The sequence below is a fragment of the Leptonychotes weddellii genome, chromosome 12, assembly GCF_054177405.1.
Source record: "Leptonychotes weddellii isolate Sample4059 chromosome 12, ASM5417740v2, whole genome shotgun sequence".
Taxonomy (NCBI): Eukaryota; Metazoa; Chordata; class Mammalia; order Carnivora; family Phocidae; genus Leptonychotes; species Leptonychotes weddellii.
In genome coordinates, this window is record NC_138380.1 from 6,482,982 (window position 1) to 6,502,827 (window position 19,846).

Below are 19,846 nucleotides of genomic sequence, written 5' to 3' on the forward strand. Positions count from 1 at the left end.
ATCTGACAGAATACAAAGATGACATATTTTATGTCTCTTATCCCCTACTGTGGGCTGAACTGTGTGTCCCCTGAACTCGTCTGCTGAAGCCTGACCCCCAGTGTGATGGTATGGGGAGGTAGGGTCCTGGGGAAACGACTCTTCAGAGGAAGTCATGACGACAGGGCCCTCCTGACGGAACTAGCGCCCTTGTAAGAGGAGACCGGAGTCTGCTCGCTCCTCACCACGTGAGGACAGAGCGGGGAGGTGGCCGTCACCAGACTGGGAGGACAGTCCTCACCAGAAAGTGGATCAGCCAGTACCTCGATCCTGGACTTCCAGCCTCCAGCACTGTGAGACTACATTTCTCCTGTTTAAGCCCCCAGCCTGTGGAATTTTGTCATGGCGGTCTGAGCAGAATCAGACAGCCATCGAACTATAATTTCAGGTCACAGTGAAGTATGTCCACCACACCTAACAGCAAGCACGGCGACCAGCACGGGCTCAGCGCAGAGGGGGCCGGATGATGAGCCAACTGCTCCACAGCCCTCCGGCACATACAGCCGCAGACACTGAACTAACCTCAGAGCGAAACAAAACACCCAGCACCTCAAAGCCCACCGAACCCAAGTGTGGGCTGAGCCCCGCTGCGCGGTTCCGATGCGTGAAGGCAGAGCGGAGGCCCAACACGCGGAGCCGGGAGGTGCTCGGGGGGCGAGCGCAACACAGCCCGGCCTGACAGGACAGCGGGGGGCGGGGGGCTGGCCGGTCACAGCCCTCCCGTCGTGGGGCACTGGGGACCACACCACCCAAACTCGCGATGCTGCCCAAGGACACCTGCAACCACTAAGACCCCTCTCGGTGACTTAAACACGGGCCTTTTCCGGGATAGGGTTACATCTACCTTTAACTTCGAGATCATGCTTGCTTCGGCGTCGTCGCTGGCACTGTTCTGATGCACGAGTCTCTTGGCCAGCATCTTCGCATAGAATTTCTGAAACACGTCTTTATCCTCTATATACTTGAAGACCACCATCTAGCGAAGCCACCAAGAGAGTACACTCAATGCACGTGCAACCCGCCGTCCCGAGCCCGCGCCCGCCGCCGCCCCAGCTGCTCTGCCTGGCCTGTGAGCCAACGTGTACGGGGCCCAAACTACCACCCGCAGCCTCGAAATAGCTGCGTCAACCCCTCAAATCACAGTAAGTTGGTCTAGACTTAGTACTCGTGAGAAAAGTACAAATGCTAACATTAACGACTCAATTTAGGGAGTAACACCACAGATTCAAAGTAAAATAGATGATCCTATTAACTGTCACATTTCAGATGCCCTATACAAATAAGCTTAAAACTTATAGACAAACGGCTGCTGGAACCTGGCGTGGTTAGTGAGAAGCGCCTTACCACTTGGTTGAGCGTGTCTTCTAGCTCGGCTTCTTCTGGGTTCTTGGAACTGAGATTAAAAAAAAAAAACAAACAAAAAACGGCATACTGTTTTCAAACAAATCGGCAAACATTTAATCGGCAAGCACCACTGAACCGAACTAATGTGACAGAATGTGGCCGTGAACGTCTGACCGATTGGCTCTCTTCAGATCAGTGCACAGAGAGGCGGGCAAACTCTTCTTACCTCTGGCGGTGTGGCCATCTTATACTAACCCTATCACGGAAGAATCCATTTACGAAACAATCGTTTAGGATTTCCAAGGTGAAATTCAACAGGAGATACTTATTAAAGTTCCAGCAAACATTTAATTTTCCTTTCAGATAATCTATTTAAATACAAAATTAATGAACTTCACTTTGGCAACTGCTTTCTACCATATGCTTTACCTTACCGTTGAAAAAACCAAAAAGGCATATCGTTTTTGAATGGCCTCATCATTAAAGATAATGGAAGGGTTTAAACCATTCAAGTGCTGCCTTCCTCTGTGGTTCTGTGTATGTAACAGAGGGTTGTCTTTAACAACGGATTCTTTCTCTTCTATGAACAAGTATTAACTGAAAGGTGATTGCAGGGTAAACAACATTTCTAAGGTTTTATGAGTCCCTCATAGACAAGATCCCCATACATTCGTATAAAATGATCCAGCCACCAAACAAGCTCTGGAAAGGTGCTTCAACTTAAGAATAGCTGGCTCAGGAAATCTAGTCCTGTTCTTCACATGGGTAGGCCAGGGCGGTTTCTCTCTCTGAAGAGTTTTACTTCTTAGCTCCGTTCCCTAGCGCGTGCTCACTGAAGCAACACTCCCAAGTGCCTGCCATTCTGTCTGCTTGACCAGCCTGAACTAAGAAATAACAGAGCAAGAGACTTGATGAGGGCCCCTTGTGAAAAGGCAATGGATAAAAAGGACAATAAGCGTTCTGCCAAAACAATGAAGGTCTACTAAAGCACACGATTAATATATTGAAAATGTTCACATAACCTAGCCTTAAAAAAAAAAAAAAGAAATCAGGTCAGAAGAGGCATCCCATTTTAAAGTCCATTTTTATTCCTGGAAGGATCTGACCAGAACTGCTAAACTACACACTGACCAGCTTTGCAATAAATGGAAAACAACCCCCAAACACTCCATTCTCACTGGACTTGGGAAGATGGCTTTCTGGCAAAGTCAGAGAGGGAGCCAGGGACCTTATCAAACGTCTTCCCATGTCTGTCAGGAAGACCACATACAGTTCTGTTAATACAGTAAATTACATTAAATTTGCTACCGCCAAGCCATCCCCACATTCCTAGGAAACTATACTATGTTCTGGAGAATTATTCTTTAGTTCCCTAATCAATTGAGTCTGCTAATATTCGACTTAGGATTTCCCCAACTCTATTCTAGGTGAGACTTGTTTGCAGTGTTTTTCTTGGTCCGTATAGGTATTCTTAGTTTTTTTTGCAATGGGGTTACACGAGCCTTCAAGAGGTGTCTATTCATCTCAAAACCAGGACAACATGGAGGCCTGGGAAATGACTGTGTTTGCTGATGGATCTCTGGAAAAGTGAAACCAGCCCTGAGCATTTCTGAGCTGAGAGAAGCTGGTAAAGTGAAAGAGAAGCTGTGAAAACCCAAACACACACATAAAACCTGGAATACCAGAAGCGGAACGCGGGGGGGGCGGGGGGGGGAGGGGAGGGGAGGGGAGGGGAGGGGAGGGGAGCGCCACAGAGGACCAGGAGGCCGCTATCTCTTAATACACACACACTGAGGAGGAAGAAGAGCAGGTGAGAAACACGCTAAAACAGAGTATGAGGGGCGCCTGGCTGGCTCAGTCGGTGTAGCGTGGGACTTGATCTCGGGTCGTGAGTTCAAGCCCCATGCTGGATGTAGAGTAATGACTTAAAAATAAACTTTAAAAAACTACATGACGAATTCGAAACAGCAGTGAACAAACTCCTCAGATGGAGGTAAGCGTGAGAGGTGCACAAGATAATGCGACTGCCGCAGCACACGGGGACTCCTGTTTCAGGCCAGAGCCGGGGGAGCTCTTGCCGCAGATCTTCCCTGGGAACACGGCCGAGCGAGGCCTGCGCCAGCACCGGGAGGACGAGACGGACGCTTACTTCCTGCCTCCTTCCCACCCTCGTAAGCACCACCTGACCAACCCGTGGAACTTTATTTAGCGAAAGAGGTCACACTGCCTGCAATTCTCAAATCCAACAGTAACATTAAAAAAAACAAACAACAAACTGGACCTAGAATACATAACAGGAGGCACCTTTTCAGGAGACAAAGATGTATTAGGTGTAAAATATTTTCTCAGAAGGTACAAAGATTACAACTTTATGTCAAATGTAACAAAGCTGAATTCCTCATAGATAAGCTGAGACTTTAAATAGGTTTACTAAGGAAAACACACACACAGTCACTAATACCTTTTCTTCAACAAGGAGTCGCAGTATCGAGCCAGCAACTCGGGGGATTTACTGGACGACTGGGCCATTTTGGTAACCGCGTTATTGTTGATGAAGCGCCCACAGGCCTGCGGAACACAAAGCAGAGTCAGAGGAACGCGGGCCCCTGTGCCGCCGGACGGCCGCTGCGCCCCCGCGCTCACCTTGTCGAGCGCGGCCACGAAACCAGCGTCGTTGTTGAACGCCGACATCACCAGGGCGTTGTATTTCTTATGAACATCCAACACCGTCTGTACGTACATTTTGGGGTCCTCAGTAGGGGAAAAACAGAAACAAAAGTTGGTTACTGGGAATTAAATGGTGTATTAACACGTTACTACAAAATATTTCAAAAGGCTTAGAGATTTCTTCAAAGATGTTAAATAAGATCAAGAAACAGTTTTGGTTCCACCATCAAAACACACAGGACATTTTGCTTATAGACATACTAACAGATTCTCCGTGCTTGAAATTAAATACTGATTTCCAGCTTGTATTAAAAAACAGTGATTCTTCAAATTATTCAAACATTCAAAGATCACAGGAAACACAATTTTTTCCAAGTGATAGTTTGCTTAGCCCATTTTTGCTGTTGTTAAAAATTCAAATTCTGGACTTTTCTGGGAAAACCAATCAGCCAGTAAGATCAGTAATCAGCTGGATATCTAGAACTTAGGTGGGCAGGTGGTGTAAAAAATAGTGTAAGACTGGGATGCCTGGGTGGCTCAGTCCAGTAAGCATCTCCCTTTGGCTCAGGTCATGATCTCGGGGGCCCTGTGATTGAGCCCCATGTCAGACTCCCTGCTCAGCAGGGATTCTGCTTCTCCCTCAGCCCTCCCCTCTGGATTGTGTGCACGCTCTCTCTCTCCCTCAAATAAATAAAATCTTAAAAAAAAAAAAAGTAGGTTCGAGGAAGTGCAGGCAGGGGTGTGAGTGGGTCAGACAAGGCGGAGAGGGTCTGACTCGCACACCAGACCACGTTGCAAGACTGGATGTGACAGGCCAGGGCCTGGGAGACAGGCAGAGCACTGGCGGACTCGGCAGGGCGGGCAACTGGGAGCTCTGGATAAAGAAACAACATAAGAGGAATGCAATACAAAGATCAGCCACAGGAGAGGTCTGGCAGCGACGCACAAGATGGGAAGGACCGGGACGGCGGGGGTGCAAAGGAGACAGGCCTGAGTGATGGAAACCGAGCAGCTGACACTGGGGACGCACTGCATGTCAGCGTGCTAAGCCCCACACAAGGACGGTCACAAGCACGCCAGGAGGTTGCTGCCATCTGCAGTCCCGTTCGACAGGGGGAGAAACTAAGTCAGTCAGGCATCTGGCCAAGGGTTTCAGTGATGGCAGTCAGGCTTGACCCCAGGCCGCCTCACTCCCGGGCCGGCATCATCTCCACGGCTCTGAGAAGGGAAAAGGCCTGGAGGACAGGACCTGTCCACAGCGGCGGCGGCGGTGTGGACAGACAGCACCCGCCAGGAGGATGCCGGCGGCCGGCTCCTTTACGAGCAGGAGGCCCGAGTGCCGGGGGGCTTACGTGGCTGCCAGTGTCTGCAAAGTCCTGACTGATATGAATCCTCAGGTTCAGGAATGAGAAACCAGAATTCCCCAAATTCCAATTACTCTGCATCTTCTAATACTGTTTTTAAATAATGAGTAAGCACTGAGATTGAACTGTTTTCCTGTGATAGGGTTATACTAAGAGTTTCAGAGGTTTTCTGCTGAAAAATATAATAAAAATGCAAAGTTTATTATTATGAGTACACTGTGCAAGACTATAATTTCAACAGTATGTGAATAGCAGTCTCTACCTGATACAGATATTTAATAAGGGAAAACATTAAAAGGGAATGCAAAATGATTGCCAAAGAGAAATCACCTAAGATAATGGAAGCTAGGATCACATATATTTAATATCTAAAAATTATCTTAAAATGTTAAAACACATACAGCATTCATTGCCATCGGATAATCTTGTTGTTTCATGACAACTATTCCAGATGTAGAAATAGAACTCCTCCTCCAATTTTGTACTTTTAAAAAAATATTTTAGCATTCTTTTTTTAAAAAATGTATTTTTTTGAGAGAGAGAGAGAGAGAGAGAGCACGAGTCGTGGGGAGATGCAGAGGGAGAGGGAGAAGCAGATTCCCGCTGAGCAGGGAGCCTGAGGCAGGACTCGATCCCAGGACCTCAGGATCATGACCTGAGCCAAAGGCAGACACTTAACGGCCTGAGCCATCCAGGCGCCCCCCGCCCCGCGCCCCCGCACTGATGGTCTTAATTCACAAGTGCATCCAAAAGCACCTTCCAACTGGCATACATCTTCTTATTTCATATAAACCAATTTCTTTAACAATGAAAATATTGTCTGCTTGACTTAATTTTGGGTTTGCCACTGAAATTGATACTACTGTTTTTGCTAATTCAGGTTTTAGATTGCTTTCTGATCACATGTCAAATTATTTCACGAAATTCACATTTTCTTCCCTTTGCATTTCTTCTGTTAAAAGTATTTACAAAGAACTCTAGCTTATAGCGAATATCCAAGTACGGGAAAATGCCAGCAAACATTGTTGGGTAGTATTTGAATAAGGTAACATTCAAGGTTAAGGTCAGTACAAAGAATCACATGTCAAAATTGCCAGTTTAAGGACTTATTTTGCTTCCAACACATGCTATTTTTTGGAACGCCACTCAAAGGATTTACACGAAGCATATTATGTGCATAAACACACTAACATGTATTTTATTTGTAAGAAGGATGCCCTCGGCAGCAGAAAGGGCGCACCAACATTTGTAACCCGGCATTGTGAACGAGGAAGACTGATCAGATGACACTGCGTTTCCAGAACGTGCACTCTGCGTGGTTCCAGAGATGGCCACCTTAACCTTCAACTGCGTGTGAGCGCCCCTACCCTTGCCGTCGGTGGGTTCTGTTAAACCAGGAATGTGTCTGTGTTGACCATCATGCTTGCAGGAGAATTATGCTTTTCTCTGTTTTCATGATTTCTTGAACAATTTTTCTCAGACTCAGAATTTGGAAAAACATAAATGTCCCAAGAAATGCCAGGAAGGAATTCCCTGTGGAAAGACCAATCAGACAGATCTTCCCCAAGGGCACAGAAGTCTTTGGACTCCGATTCCAAGATTCTTTCTACTATAGGAGGAGACCCAGCAGCACTCTGGCTGGTGAGAACGAAGGGTCTGAAAGGACCCCATGAAGGGAAATGTATGAAGTGTCAAGCCTCGGAAACCTGAAGTGAGAATCTGAGGTCCTGAGAGAGAGAAGCCGCTTAGGAACTTGGCAAGGGCAGACAAAGATAGGAGCGCATGGGAATAATAGAGAAGAGGAGGTGTTTCAGAGAGCACCAGATTGCAGGGTTAAAAAAGCAACAGGGGCAATGAGAGAGGCGAGACTGGCTAGAACAAATGCATGTTTTCCATGAAACATGTCAATTTTTGGTGCTTAAGGAAATGAACAGAGTAGTAATTGCTTTGGTTCATGACCACCTGCTTATTCTATAGTACACGAGGACTTTCTGCTAAGAAACACGACACCTGTCAGGGCTCGTCCCTGAGGGATGTCACCCACTCCTACATGATTTCACTTGTTTGTATTATGCCAGTGACGGTCACATTTATCTCTAGCCCAGACCAGACTTCCCCGCTCAGCTCACATGACTTGCCCATGGTTGTTGCATGGAATTCCCAAACTGTACGTCAGAGCTACCCTGGTCTCCTCCCTGAACCTGCCTCTCTGCCGGAACTCTCTCCATTTCCTTTCTTTCAGGGTTTTACTGTAGAAAAATTCAAATCTCTGCAAAATTCCAAAGAATGGTAAAATCCACTCCGTGGACCCATCATCCAGGGTCAACAATGATCGAGTACAAACACCTGTCCCTCACAAAGTCTAAGAACCGGATTCCTTCTTCTCCCCACCCCCCAACCTAACCAACCCATGCTGTCTTCCGTCTGGCCACCAAAACAGACCATGCTCTTTAAATCTATTTTCTACATGGTACAGATGGTTTAAAAATTAAAAATCTGATTTTATCAATTTCATGTTTGTTACAATTATCCCTCGGTTTCCTCTTGCCCTTAGGACTAAAGCACTATCATTAACGTGGCTTTCGGGGTCTCCTGGCCTGGCCAGCCAGTGCCGACCCTGTCAGTTTCAGTCTGTGCCACTTCCCATCCTCTCAAGTCACACCGGGTTTCTGGGTTCTTGGAATGGGTCGTGTTTACACCCACCGAGGGGCCCTGCTCTGTCTAGGACCCCCTGCCTCGTCAGCTTCGGCTCTTCTACTGGTCTCTAAGACTTTCTCAGGGAAGCTCTCTGGACTGGCAGGATGGGGCGGGCCTGTTACAGACAACGCCCAAACCCCCTGGGATGCTGACTGCACTTGTGGGTCGCTGTTACTGGCTGCCGCCCCGCCCCCGCCGGGCATGAGCCCCGAGAAGCCTGCCAGGACAGCGTCTCCCTTGCTTGCAAGCACACAGTGTCGTGGCACTCACCAACTCCTTCTGAGACAGCTAATTCAGAAACACTGATAATCATGACTCAAATATTACCTTTTATTCCATACACGTCCACTAAGAAAACCCTAATTTTAAGGACCAATTTCACAAGAAGAAAAAAATGTACTTAGGAGCCTCACAAGACTTCCATCTCATCTTATCCTATCTTCCTTAAAACAGCTGCGCACATGTGGCCGAGGAAGAGGTCTGAGCATTAGTTCGTGGGGAGCTGGCGTACATTGAGACAGGATTTCTCAGGATCGCCTGTGATCCTAATATTGTAACCCTGCCCAAAGAGGGACACAGGGGTGTGACAGGCTCGAGGGGCCATCCTCACCATGTCACGAATGTAAGCGGGGGCTCCCTAAGCCGGCAGCGGATGGGATCGTCCTCAGAAACGTGCCCTCACCCAGAGCTACTTCTGAGCACACCTGTTACCCACTCCTTTCACGTGGCCGGGACGACAGCGGCAGGTCTGTCACCGCCACACGGCACCCACGGGACATGCGGGGCCTTGTCAGACACTGTCCACGACCTTACCTTGAGATCATTATTCTTTGAGAAGGAGGAGAAGTGAAGTCTCCACACCACGCAGTTATTTGGGGGCAGAGTAGTTCTTCCCCATAAGCATTAGCACTTGGTCCTTGGAGCAACATTCTCCCCACACGTAACACAGAGAAGCAAAAGTTTCAGGAAGGGAACCACCACAAACCACCAACTACAGAGAAGAGCAGGGAAGGGTCTGTGGGCACCCAGATTATCCGCTCTGACAACTGCCCGGGGCAAGGTGTAACCCCGGCCCCCAAAGGCCTCGCAGGTGCTGTGCACACTCAGGAAGTAAAATTAATTTTTGTATTAAATAACAGGCAAAACCCAAACCAAACCAAACCAAACCCCCAAACACTGGAGACAACAGCACAGAGAGGCCTCACGCACCATCCAGTGATGAGACAGTCTCGCATTTTCTTACTGGGTTTTTCCTGTTCCATCATCTTACCTCTTCTGATAAGCAGAAATCACCTGTTTCTCTGAGTGAGGTTTAAAGTTGAAAATGCCAAGACAAAAAACCTACCAGTGTAACCAGGGCTCCATATTCTCATCACTACAACCTCGTCCGCCTGCTACTTTTGCTTCAGTCGTATGTATTTATCTTGTAATCATGGCTCTGAGTCTCAGACCATAAATAACGAATCTTTAATCATTACCTTTGGGTCTGATAAACATCTACAAACTCCCGGTGGCAGTTATGTCCCTGGGCGGGCTTCCATCACTGACCCCGGCCCCTGCTCTGGCCCACGCCTGCACTCGTCTTCGCTCACCTGGCTGGAGGCTGGAGTCCCTGTCTGTGGCCCCTCCGTATGTCCCGGTCAGTACCGAGGCTCCAAGTTGACTGGAGTCAGACACAGAGCGAAGACAAGTGAAGATATTCGATTTTGAAAGTGGAACTAAGCTGGACTTGCCTAGAAAAACTGTGACTCCTCTAAGAGAAAGAATGATGTTGCAGAAAGTAATTATTACATTAGTTCAGAAATAGAAGCAGTGCATCCAGGAGGTAAGTGGGTGGGGTAGGTGGTGAGAGTTCACAGGTGGTCTTGAACTCATCTGATGCCTAGCAGGGGCCATTTCAGGACTTAAAAAGACACAGCAAAGATGAAACCAAAATGCAGTTGGATGTGGGATGCAAACTCAGATCTGGGTAGCGAAGGGCTTCTGTAACTGGGCTGCCTCTGGAAAGATTATAGCTGTGCCCACAGGTGGAAGAAAGAAGGGTATATCCTGGATATGAAAATGAGTGAGTCTCCTCAGAGCCTGCTTATCCTAAACTGAAAATGAACATCTGTGTGATTTCTCCTTTAAAGAAAACGGTAATTCTTTTCAGCCCAGGGCAAGACAGAAAATAGGTTCACGAATTCAGCTATAGGCTTTCTGAACCAATTTCCATTATCAGCATATATCAGCTCTTTGTGTAATTAAATTTGTCAGTTTGACTTACTGTACGAGACTGCCTTCTTCTGTCCTAAAACACCTCCTTGATCCCCCCTCCTTCTCCTCTCCCACATCTACTACATCAACACTGGTACATTTTGTTTTCCTCTTGCCTTTTTTTTTTTTTAAGGTTTTATTTATTTATTTGATAGAGAGGGCCAAGTAGTGATAGAGATAGCGAGAGAGAGAGCACAAGCAGGGGGAGAGGCAAAGGGAGAGGGAGAAGCAGGTTTCCTGTGGAGCAGGGAACCCGACATGGGGCTTGATCCCAGAACCCTGGGATCATGACCTGAGCCGAAGGCAGACACTTAATGACTGAGCCACCCAGGCGCCCCTTCCTCTTGCTTTTTAAAAAAGGTTTTATTAAAAAAAAAATAAATAAATAAAAAATAAAAAAGGTTTTATTATGGAAGAATTCCAAACCTCATCAAAATAAGAAAGAATAGTAAAATCAGCCCCCATAATCCATTGCTCGGCTTTAAGGGACAGCCGGAGGCTGGGATAGCCCAGGATTATCTCACCCTGCACTCCTGCTACCTAAGATTTTAGGGATGTGTATTCCCTCCCTTCTGACCACACAAAGCAGGCTAGACTCCAGATGTAAGGTTCCTTGGTCAATTTTATCACCGTGTGCGTAATTTTCTTCTATTACCAGCACCCACAGAATGGTTGAGTCAGGACCAAGTTATTTGAACATTTTACTCCAGAAGATAAAGGGAATCTTGGCTGTATGAACGAAACCCAAACCTGCCAGAAGCACCCTGCACCATGTTCCTCTGTTCATTATGGTGCAAGTTCATCAAACAATTGGGTTCCTGTAATTATTTCTAACTCAACTTCTCAATCCCCAAACAGGGCTTTTCCCTAATTCTGATAAGGTCCTAGATTTCATCACCCCTTAGTCTTACCCTGAAAAACATGCTGCCAGAGCCTCCCAATTTCATTTCTGCCTATATAATTCTCCGTTTCAAGCGCTCCCTTTTATAAGCACCATCATTCCTGGAGCCAGAGCCCTGGGCAGCTCCTGAAAATGCCTCCTCCCGTTTCAAGCAGATGATCTCTCTCTAAGCTGCAAATAAACCTTCATGACTTCATTCCCTAGTCCATCTCTGCAGCCCAACACCCCCACTGTTAGACCAGTGGCCCTGCTGGTCATCAAAGTACCTGCAAGCCCACTCTTGCTGGATTACACTTCAGTCCCAGTTAGACTGACGTTACTCCATCAAGACATGGTTTCAAAGAGGACTCTGCTTATCTGCCGCCATTTCTGCCCTAAAGACAGACAGTAATGAAATAGTCTCTTCTAACCTGATTTATGTGAAGGCCACTTTGTAGGAAGCACAACAGCAACCAGACTGCTGCGAAATCACGTGCTAATTAAAAATTCAACATGGAACCCACTGTATCATCAATCATTTATTAGCAAGTATTTATATGTCTGTATTGACTCTTTTCATGAACTTTCTTCTGGTATTTTGCTAGAAGCTACCATCAAGGGAAATTATAAAGCCATCCAAGGACTTGGGATCACGTTTACTTGTAAGTGTAGGGTTGATAACTGTCCACGTTCCTGATGTCTTCTTTAGGATGGGCCACTGGGGAGAGTATTCTCAGTTCTGTTCTGAGTCATTCTCCTGAGTTACAGGCTTATTCTTTATGATCATGGGGAGTCCAGGAGCTGACTGTACTTCACAGTCTTGACGCCTTTACTGGAGAGATCTCTGCATTGATGGCCAAGAACTGGAGGCACGTTTGTGAGCATCTCTAACCAGGACACTAGACTCCACTGCATGCAATGTGAGCATGATCTATCTCAACACTGAGCGTCGTTTGTATTTCCTATCCTTATTCTACTACTCTCTCCCTTATAGCCCGTTGTCTTTTATGCATTGTGTAAGCAGCCCTGAATCCTGCTGGCAACAATGAGGAGTACAATTAAAACGTAAGTAGGGTGACACCCTATTCTGCACAAGGCATTGTGCTAAATTCTGAACACATGAAGATGGATAAAGCCATTCCTGTAAAAGACATTTTCACAGATATCTAAAATATAAAGTAGAGTGAATGTCATATAAATAGTCCAACATGCTACTATTTCAAAGGGGTGACAGGGAAAGGCTTGTGGAAGAAATGGCATTTGAGCTGGGTTTTGAAAGATAAATAGGTGTTTAACACATAGGGACAAAAAGAGACGTGTCTAAGGAGAGAGAAGTAGGAAGGTACAACAAGGCATAGTCATGGAAAGGTGACCAGGTGATGGATACAATGAAGAGACAGAGAAACGGAGGATACAACTGGAAAGGGGATTCTGGCCACATGGCTGCTGGCTTTTCCTCTTTACCATCATTATCAAGGGACACTTGGTGCACAAGACACCAGCACTAAAACTATGAAGAGCTGCCAGCCGTACTCTCCAGGGATTACAATCGACGGCAGTGTGACAGGAAACACAGAGGTGACCCACAAATAGAGAGGGGGACAGGAGAGACTTTTTAAATAAATGCCACAGGGGTACAGGATGGGGAGACAGTCACTCAGAGCTCGAAGAGAGAGTGGAGAGTTCTTTTTAGAAAGGAGGATCCGAGCTAGCCTTCAAAGAAGGACAAAGCGAGCAGAAAGCAGGGAGGCCCATGTTACGGGTGGAGAGAAGAGCCTGAGTGCAAGCAGGGAAGTGATCTGGCAGGGAAGACAAAGTTCATGAGAGCAGGGGTAAATCAGAAGAGGATTCTGGTTCAACATAATATTGTAGATTTAATATACTACTATAGAGAAGAGGTTTCATTTCGCTTTGCTTATTAAAAAAAGGATGAAGAATGTGGAGTAAAACTGTCACAGCATTCAGAGGTATTTCTGAAAGATGGAAGTGCCGGGCCCCATGGGGGATGAACAGGAAAGGAGAGCGGGAAGAACATCTGGAGAACGAAGTCACAGGGCCCAGATGAACAACAGGGTGTGGGGGTGAGAGCGGGGGCAGGGACCAGAGAGAAAACACTTGGAGGGGCAGGGAAGGGGGCTCGTCCTCACCCAACTCACTCATCAGAGAGGACAGAGCGGGGCCAGGGCTGGTAGGCAGGCGCCCTTACTGGTTCTAGAGGACGCTGAGGCCATACCCAGGCTCACTGGGAAACCCACCGTTTTAGCTTACGAATGTTGTCATGGGCAAAGGATGAGGGCAAAGTGGCATGTCCTACACAGCTGCTACCCTACCCCTAGCCCCGTGCTAAGGGACGGAGGAAGGAGAACGTGCATTCAAAATGAACCTGTAATATAGCAACTGGGCAGATGAGGTCACGGAGGCTGGATGAGAAGACAAAGGTGAGGCATTTCAATTTGGGATTCCTGCCATCAATCCCATCACAGGAGGGTCATAAATGCTTGTTGAATGAATGAAAACAAGGATTTCAATTTTATCTGCAATGTTTCTTCGCCCTTTGAGTGACAATACCAGCCAGCATCATGCAGCTAAGCTGCTCTGGCAGATCAATAACCCGAGAACCCAGCACAGGGCCACTGTGGGCTTCAGCCTTGTACAGAGAACACTTGAAGGTGTGGGCTCTACTTTCAAGATGCTCTGCTCACGACCGAAGTGTACAGGGCCTGTCCTCCTCCTATATTTTAATACAGATTCTTTTTATAGTTACTGTATTGCCAAACCCTGAACACATTTCTTTGGCCCATCTAGGTAAGCACATAGGGTCTTTCAAATTTTGACTTCAAACAGTTTCAATACTATGTCAGTGTGCTAATTTACCATGCTGTCCCACTCTTTCCAGTCCAGAAGCCACGGCTGGGGAAACTTGCCTATACAACAAACTCACCTATTTAAAATGATTTGTCTGGTTCTTTGTTCGGCTCTAAACCAGTTATAAATCCCATCCTTGAATATTTTTTGTGTACAAGGTTCCCAAAGTCCTACTGGTACCCAATGCAATGTTAGCTACTCCTGCGTCCGTTATGCAGGACTCAGCACATCAGCAGAGCATCCAAGTCCCCAGTCGTGAGGCCCTAGAAAGGCTGGCGGGAACTCTTCCAGGCGCACTGAAATCCTGCCCGGTGGGGGGTAAGATGGACCCACACTGGTCTGCTCCGGCCCGTGCAGTCTGACGCTCTCCATACTCTGAGGAGTCCCGAGCCCAACTGCCGGCCCGCGCAGGTCCAAGCAGCGGCGCGCCTACACGTAAGCCGTGTGTTAAGGGCGCTCTTTCAGGGACACTTCACAAGGACGGCCAGTTCTTGCTTAGGTAAAGAGAGGGAGAGAGCATGAGGGAGATCCACCTTGGGCCAGTTCTTCAGGAAGAGCCTTTAATTTTAAAAATTTGTTTTTAACTATGAAAAAAAAAACGCCTTAGGAAAACGCTCAGGTAGGTCTTGAAGGTACCAATACATAAAATATTATTTTGAATCCCATTACAAGTTTGAAATCTGTAATGATTTCAGTCTAGGCCAAACTAATCGGTAGCAAATCTAGTTTTCTAATCAATACCTTTTCGTGGCCAGTTAAAGCAGAAGTCCAGCTTCTAAGTAAAATCATTTCTCTACTTTTGGAAACTTAACCTGTTTTGTTTGGTATGAACAGAATCATAGGACTACATAAGAAAACTTTTTAGTCCTTAAAGAATCATTTAAATAGTGCTTTCTATCACATTAAATATGCTCACTGTAAATGATTTTCATATACTATGATCCAACTCAATTGGGCAAAAATTTTCAAACTTTAAAAAAATTGTGTTCTCAAAGTAATTAAATCCCACTTAGAATTATGTATAATAATTTTTTTTATTAAGGCAAACCGTTTCTTTCCTCTGCTGCTTTTCCTCCAGCATGAGTGGGCTTTGGAAAACCATCATGGTTTGGGTTACAATGTATCTTTTACATTTGCCACATTTGTGATAAAAATACCTACTTAAAATTATTTAAGAGCTGTAATTATTCTTTCTTAAAGTTAAGTATTTAAACACCTACTGTGTGCCAGGCTAATAAGCACTGGGTACACATGCTCTTTCTTGAGCTTCTTCAAGTTTCATGGGCTTTCCCATCACAGGTGAGTAAAGGAGGCAGGTATAACCCAGGCCCGGACGGTGGTGTAAGAAACTCACGAATCATTTAGACAGCACACTGCAAACTACGAGTCAACTGAAACTTTAAGATGGAAATTCAGGAAAAACTCTTGCAGAAAAGAGAAAAAGTATTTGCTTTTCCCAAAAAACATTTTTCTTCACAACAACTTAGAAAATCAGTTTCACGAATTCAATATAAAAATGGTTTTTATGGAAATAATTATAATTAATAATGTATTATTTTATGATCAATAATGTGCTTATTGCTGACAGATGAAGGTTCCACATATAAAGAAACAATTTTACTTAGAAACTAAACTTCTGCTTTAACTGGTCATGAAAAAGTAAATGTCAGATTTAAGATTCACCAAGTCAGGTGATCGTATCAAAAAGAAAGAGAAAACAATAGTACTTGAGAATTACAGCGTGATTTATTTCTCCATCTAGGACCTTACTTTGGTTTGGAAAAGATGGGCATTAGAAGTAACACCCCATCATTCCCATGAAAATAATCTAACTGCGTTCATCTAGACCATGGACCCCCTGAGGCCACCTCCCAGCAGATATCATACACAACAGATCACATAAAAAAGCAAACTCTGCTTCATGTAGTTACTTCTCCAACCCATGTCTGATGAAATAACAGACTCACCACTTAACTCATTTCAAGGAAAATAAGTCATTTACTTGGCTCTGTTGCTCATGTGGCTAAACGGAGTTTTGAATTAACTACTGTGAAAACACATTACTGAAAAGTTGGTCCTTCCTGAAGTACACATGCGCGCGCACGTCAGGCCCTTTAAAAAGGAACGTTCAGTGTAGAAGTAAGAAAAGCCATCAAAATATAAGGATGATTTTTAAATGAGTTTTTAAAAGGAAAACTGTCATCACTGCTGAGCACTTAGCACTTACGCACCAGATTTAATAAGCACTTTACACGTACTGTTTACAAAAACCCTATGAGGTGGTCACCATCATTTTTCTTTTTTCTTTTTTTTAAAGATTTTATTTATTTATTTGACAGAAAGAGACACAGCGAGAGAGAAAACACAGCGGGGGAGTGGGAGAGAGAGAGAAGCAGACTCCCTGCTGAGCAGGGAGTCCAATGCGGGGCTCGATCCCAGCACCCTGGGATCATGACCTGAGCCGAAGGCAGACGCTTAACCGACTGAGCTACCCAGGTGTCCCCACCGTCATTTTTCTATTAAAAAACCCTCCCAACTGACAGAGCGAGGAAAAGCAAGTTAGCAGCAAGGTCACACAGCTGGAGCAGGGATCTGAACCCAGACAGACTGTCGGGGGCCACACTCAACCGGGCCAGGGTAACAACAGCCCCACGATCCCAACCCCGCGTGTCCCAGTGCCGGGATCTCACATGCCAGCTTACACTGAAACCTGGACATCTCTTTCTCAACGCCCACTAAGCCAGGTCCCTTCCATCTGGGAAGTGCAAAATTAATTATTTTATCAACCCGGGAAGGAATGGGTTTACATTCACTCCATTAGTAATTCATAAATGTGTCAAAAGGGAAGCAGCAAGCCATAAAAAGAAATCTTCCAAAGTTAACAGAGAAATGAAGATTTTAAAAGATGTATTAAAGACGGTGTTGTCCAAAAAAAAAAAAGACGGTATTGTAAAAAAAAATACAGTATCGTCAAAAATAATTAACATTAAACACAATAAAAATCAGAGATTAAAACGTTTTCTGAATCAGATGTAAGAGCCAACTGTGTTCTAGAAGCTTTTCTTTATCAGTTCCCCCCAACCACTATCAAATTTAAAGTGCACAACAGGGACAAAACTGAAGACAATTAACCCGTCTTTTAGGAACACGTGGTACTCCCTACATAAAATTATCACCTGAATTACTGCTACACTAGCAGGAACACTCCCTGCGCCTCCTGGGGTGGTGGGGTTCATGAGCAATACTACACATTTCAGGGCCTATCAGGGGGAAATAGCTCTGTGACCTTCAACGGAAGGGCAGTCCTCAGATCAAAGTCCCCAAGAGATGCAGCCTGTGACCCACGGGTACCAGAGGCAAGTGTCTAGGAGGCTTTAGGCTGTTTGTTCTATGGAAGAATCTTCTCTCTTCTAGTGTAAGGAATGTAATTGTGAGAAGAAATGAAGGAAAAAAATATCAAGAGAGGACATCCTTAATGCCGAAAAGGTGCCAGAGGAAAGTTTATGGAGGAATTTACTAAACAAAGAGGTTTCTGAACCTTCTACTTTAAAAAGCCAAAACAAGGTTCCCCACTAGAGTTCTGGTGAAATCTTACCACTTGGATTCGTGAATGGAGGCACACGACACCTGCAGTTCCTGGTGGAAACAGTTAGGCCTGGCTGATTTCCAATTAAATAGTACTTACATTTAAAGCAGCTTCTCCACACTTTTCAATTGCTGCAAGACCCTGATTATGAATGTGTGTCTCTAGAAGTTTTTTCAATTCTCCTAGGCCATCCTGGATTCTAGACACAAGATTATACATGCGACCCAAATCTGAAAGAAGAAGGTGCCACCTTAATGCACTGACACAAACTTTGCATATCCATCCCACTAAGTATGTACGTGTACTGTGATGACAGCCACCTTGAAATAAAACAACGGTGTTTTTAGATCTAAATAATCAAAAATGTTTTAATTATAACCAAATATTTTGTATTTAGTGTGTGTGTGTATATATATATATATATTAAAGCTGAAAGTAACAATGAAGTTGTTATTGTAAAAGTTTACTTTTTCCTTTACTATGAGAAACCAGCAACAGAACAGAGAAAAATTTTATCAGGAAGTATATCTGATGCTTCCTAAAATTCTCAAGATTGAGATATTAGTTATGCTAGATATATAATGGGCACTCAAATATTTATTTTAAAAAATGAATAAATTTAAGGAATATTTATGAATACCCATCTCAACTCTACAAACAAATGAGTCACAAAAGGGCCCCCAAATTCTTCATTTAATATATGTATGGCATATGGTTAATTTATGAAGGCCAAAGAGAAAACTTTTGAATTCGAACATCAATCTTTTATTGAGCTCCTAACATATCCCAGTAAAACCTAAAGGGTAAAAGAAAGACTTTTACAAAACACTAGCCTTCACATCTTGAAGAATTTTCAAAATAAAAATCCTCAAGAACAAAATCAGGGGTAGTATCATTTAACACTAAAGTGTATGGAACAAGTTATATTCCAAATTGAACTGAAAAGATGTTCTTCCCCCAAAGTTACACCCAAAACCCTCTACAGAGGTCTGAAATCAATACACAAGGTACACACACATTAATCTTCTAAAAAATGACTCATGTTGGTCATGTGCAGAGTCCAGAATTTCAAACAACTTCAAAACTGCAGATCATAACAGACATGCACACACGTCTTGAGTCTGAGAGGCTCACCTTCATTTTTGTCAGCATCCAACAAATTCTGGAATTCTGTGTGGAAAATTTCCAAGTGTTTTTCAATGAGCACTTGCTCACACTTCCTGGCCAGTTCATCCTGTGTGCTTTCATGAAGGTAGACCTGGACTCTCCGCTGTTCCTCGAGCAGACGAGCCTCTGCCTGCAGGAATTCATTCAAGTGAATGGTCTGGATTCCTTCTTAAAGAATTGTTCCATGAATAATGGCAAATTCAACTCACAAACCTGCTCTAATAAATTAAGAGAAAAGGGAAGGGGTTCTTTGATTCTGGGTGAATGCCAACCATATTTAAGTGGTCACAATTTTCTCTGCAATATATTTCTACCTCCAGCTCCTTTTAAATGACTTATCAAGGTTATCATTGTTAGCAGTCCAAATGTGTTTATGTCAGCTTTCTTCCTTCAGATATGTGGCATTTCACCTTTTGGGGGTACTATCCCTACTTGACTCTCTGAGAAACCTGTGATCCTCCCTCAAAAACAGACACCATGTTCAGGACCCCTGCTTCCCACTGAAAGCTGCTTGAAGTCAAGAGTCACATGAATATATTCCCTGAAATGACCACATGGAAATCGTTATTAGTAATCAGACTTTTAAAAAATTAAAAACAAAACAAAACAAACGACCATCATGGCCTTCTCTTGCCAATTGCTGAGTACATGGCCCTGTAACTTTTGGATTATTTATGCATCTCCAGTTCTTACAATTCCCCTCAAGGAAGAGAGGAAAACAAAGATGTCATTTAACAGAGCAGCAAAATAAAAAGAAGTCCGTATATTTTACAAAGTATTACCAGAAATGTGTGTGGCGTAAAGCATCACTAAGGAACCACTAAATTATCAGAGCAAGGACAAAATTTCATTGATAACCTCAAATTATTCAGGCGATCTGAATAAAAGAGAAAAATTATCTGGTGTTGTAAAAGTGCTGTACTTTCTAAAATGATTTTAAATTTGGTATAATTTTGGAGAAATCTAGAAAAATTCAACTGG

The 19,846-nt window shown here is 44.6% G+C and overlaps 1 protein-coding gene across 6 annotated transcripts in view; it reads right to left on the reverse strand.

Moving 5' to 3' along the window:
• The window catches only part of CUL1 (cullin 1), a 102,059-nt gene that overhangs the window by 9,667 nt on the left and 72,546 nt on the right, over positions 1–19,846 (reverse strand). For all 6 annotated transcript variants that reach the window (XM_081799904.1, XM_081799905.1, XM_081799903.1 and 3 more), the window contains 6 exons: positions 18,833–18,995; positions 17,798–17,928; positions 4,027–4,134; positions 3,845–3,951; positions 1,384–1,432; positions 884–1,015 (listed from right to left, as the gene is read on the reverse strand). In XM_081799904.1, coding sequence (XP_081656030.1) covers positions 884–1,015; positions 1,384–1,432; positions 3,845–3,951; positions 4,027–4,134; positions 17,798–17,928; positions 18,833–18,995 — 690 coding nt within the window. The remainder of the gene's footprint in view (positions 1–883; positions 1,016–1,383; positions 1,433–3,844; positions 3,952–4,026; positions 4,135–17,797; positions 17,929–18,832; positions 18,996–19,846) is intronic.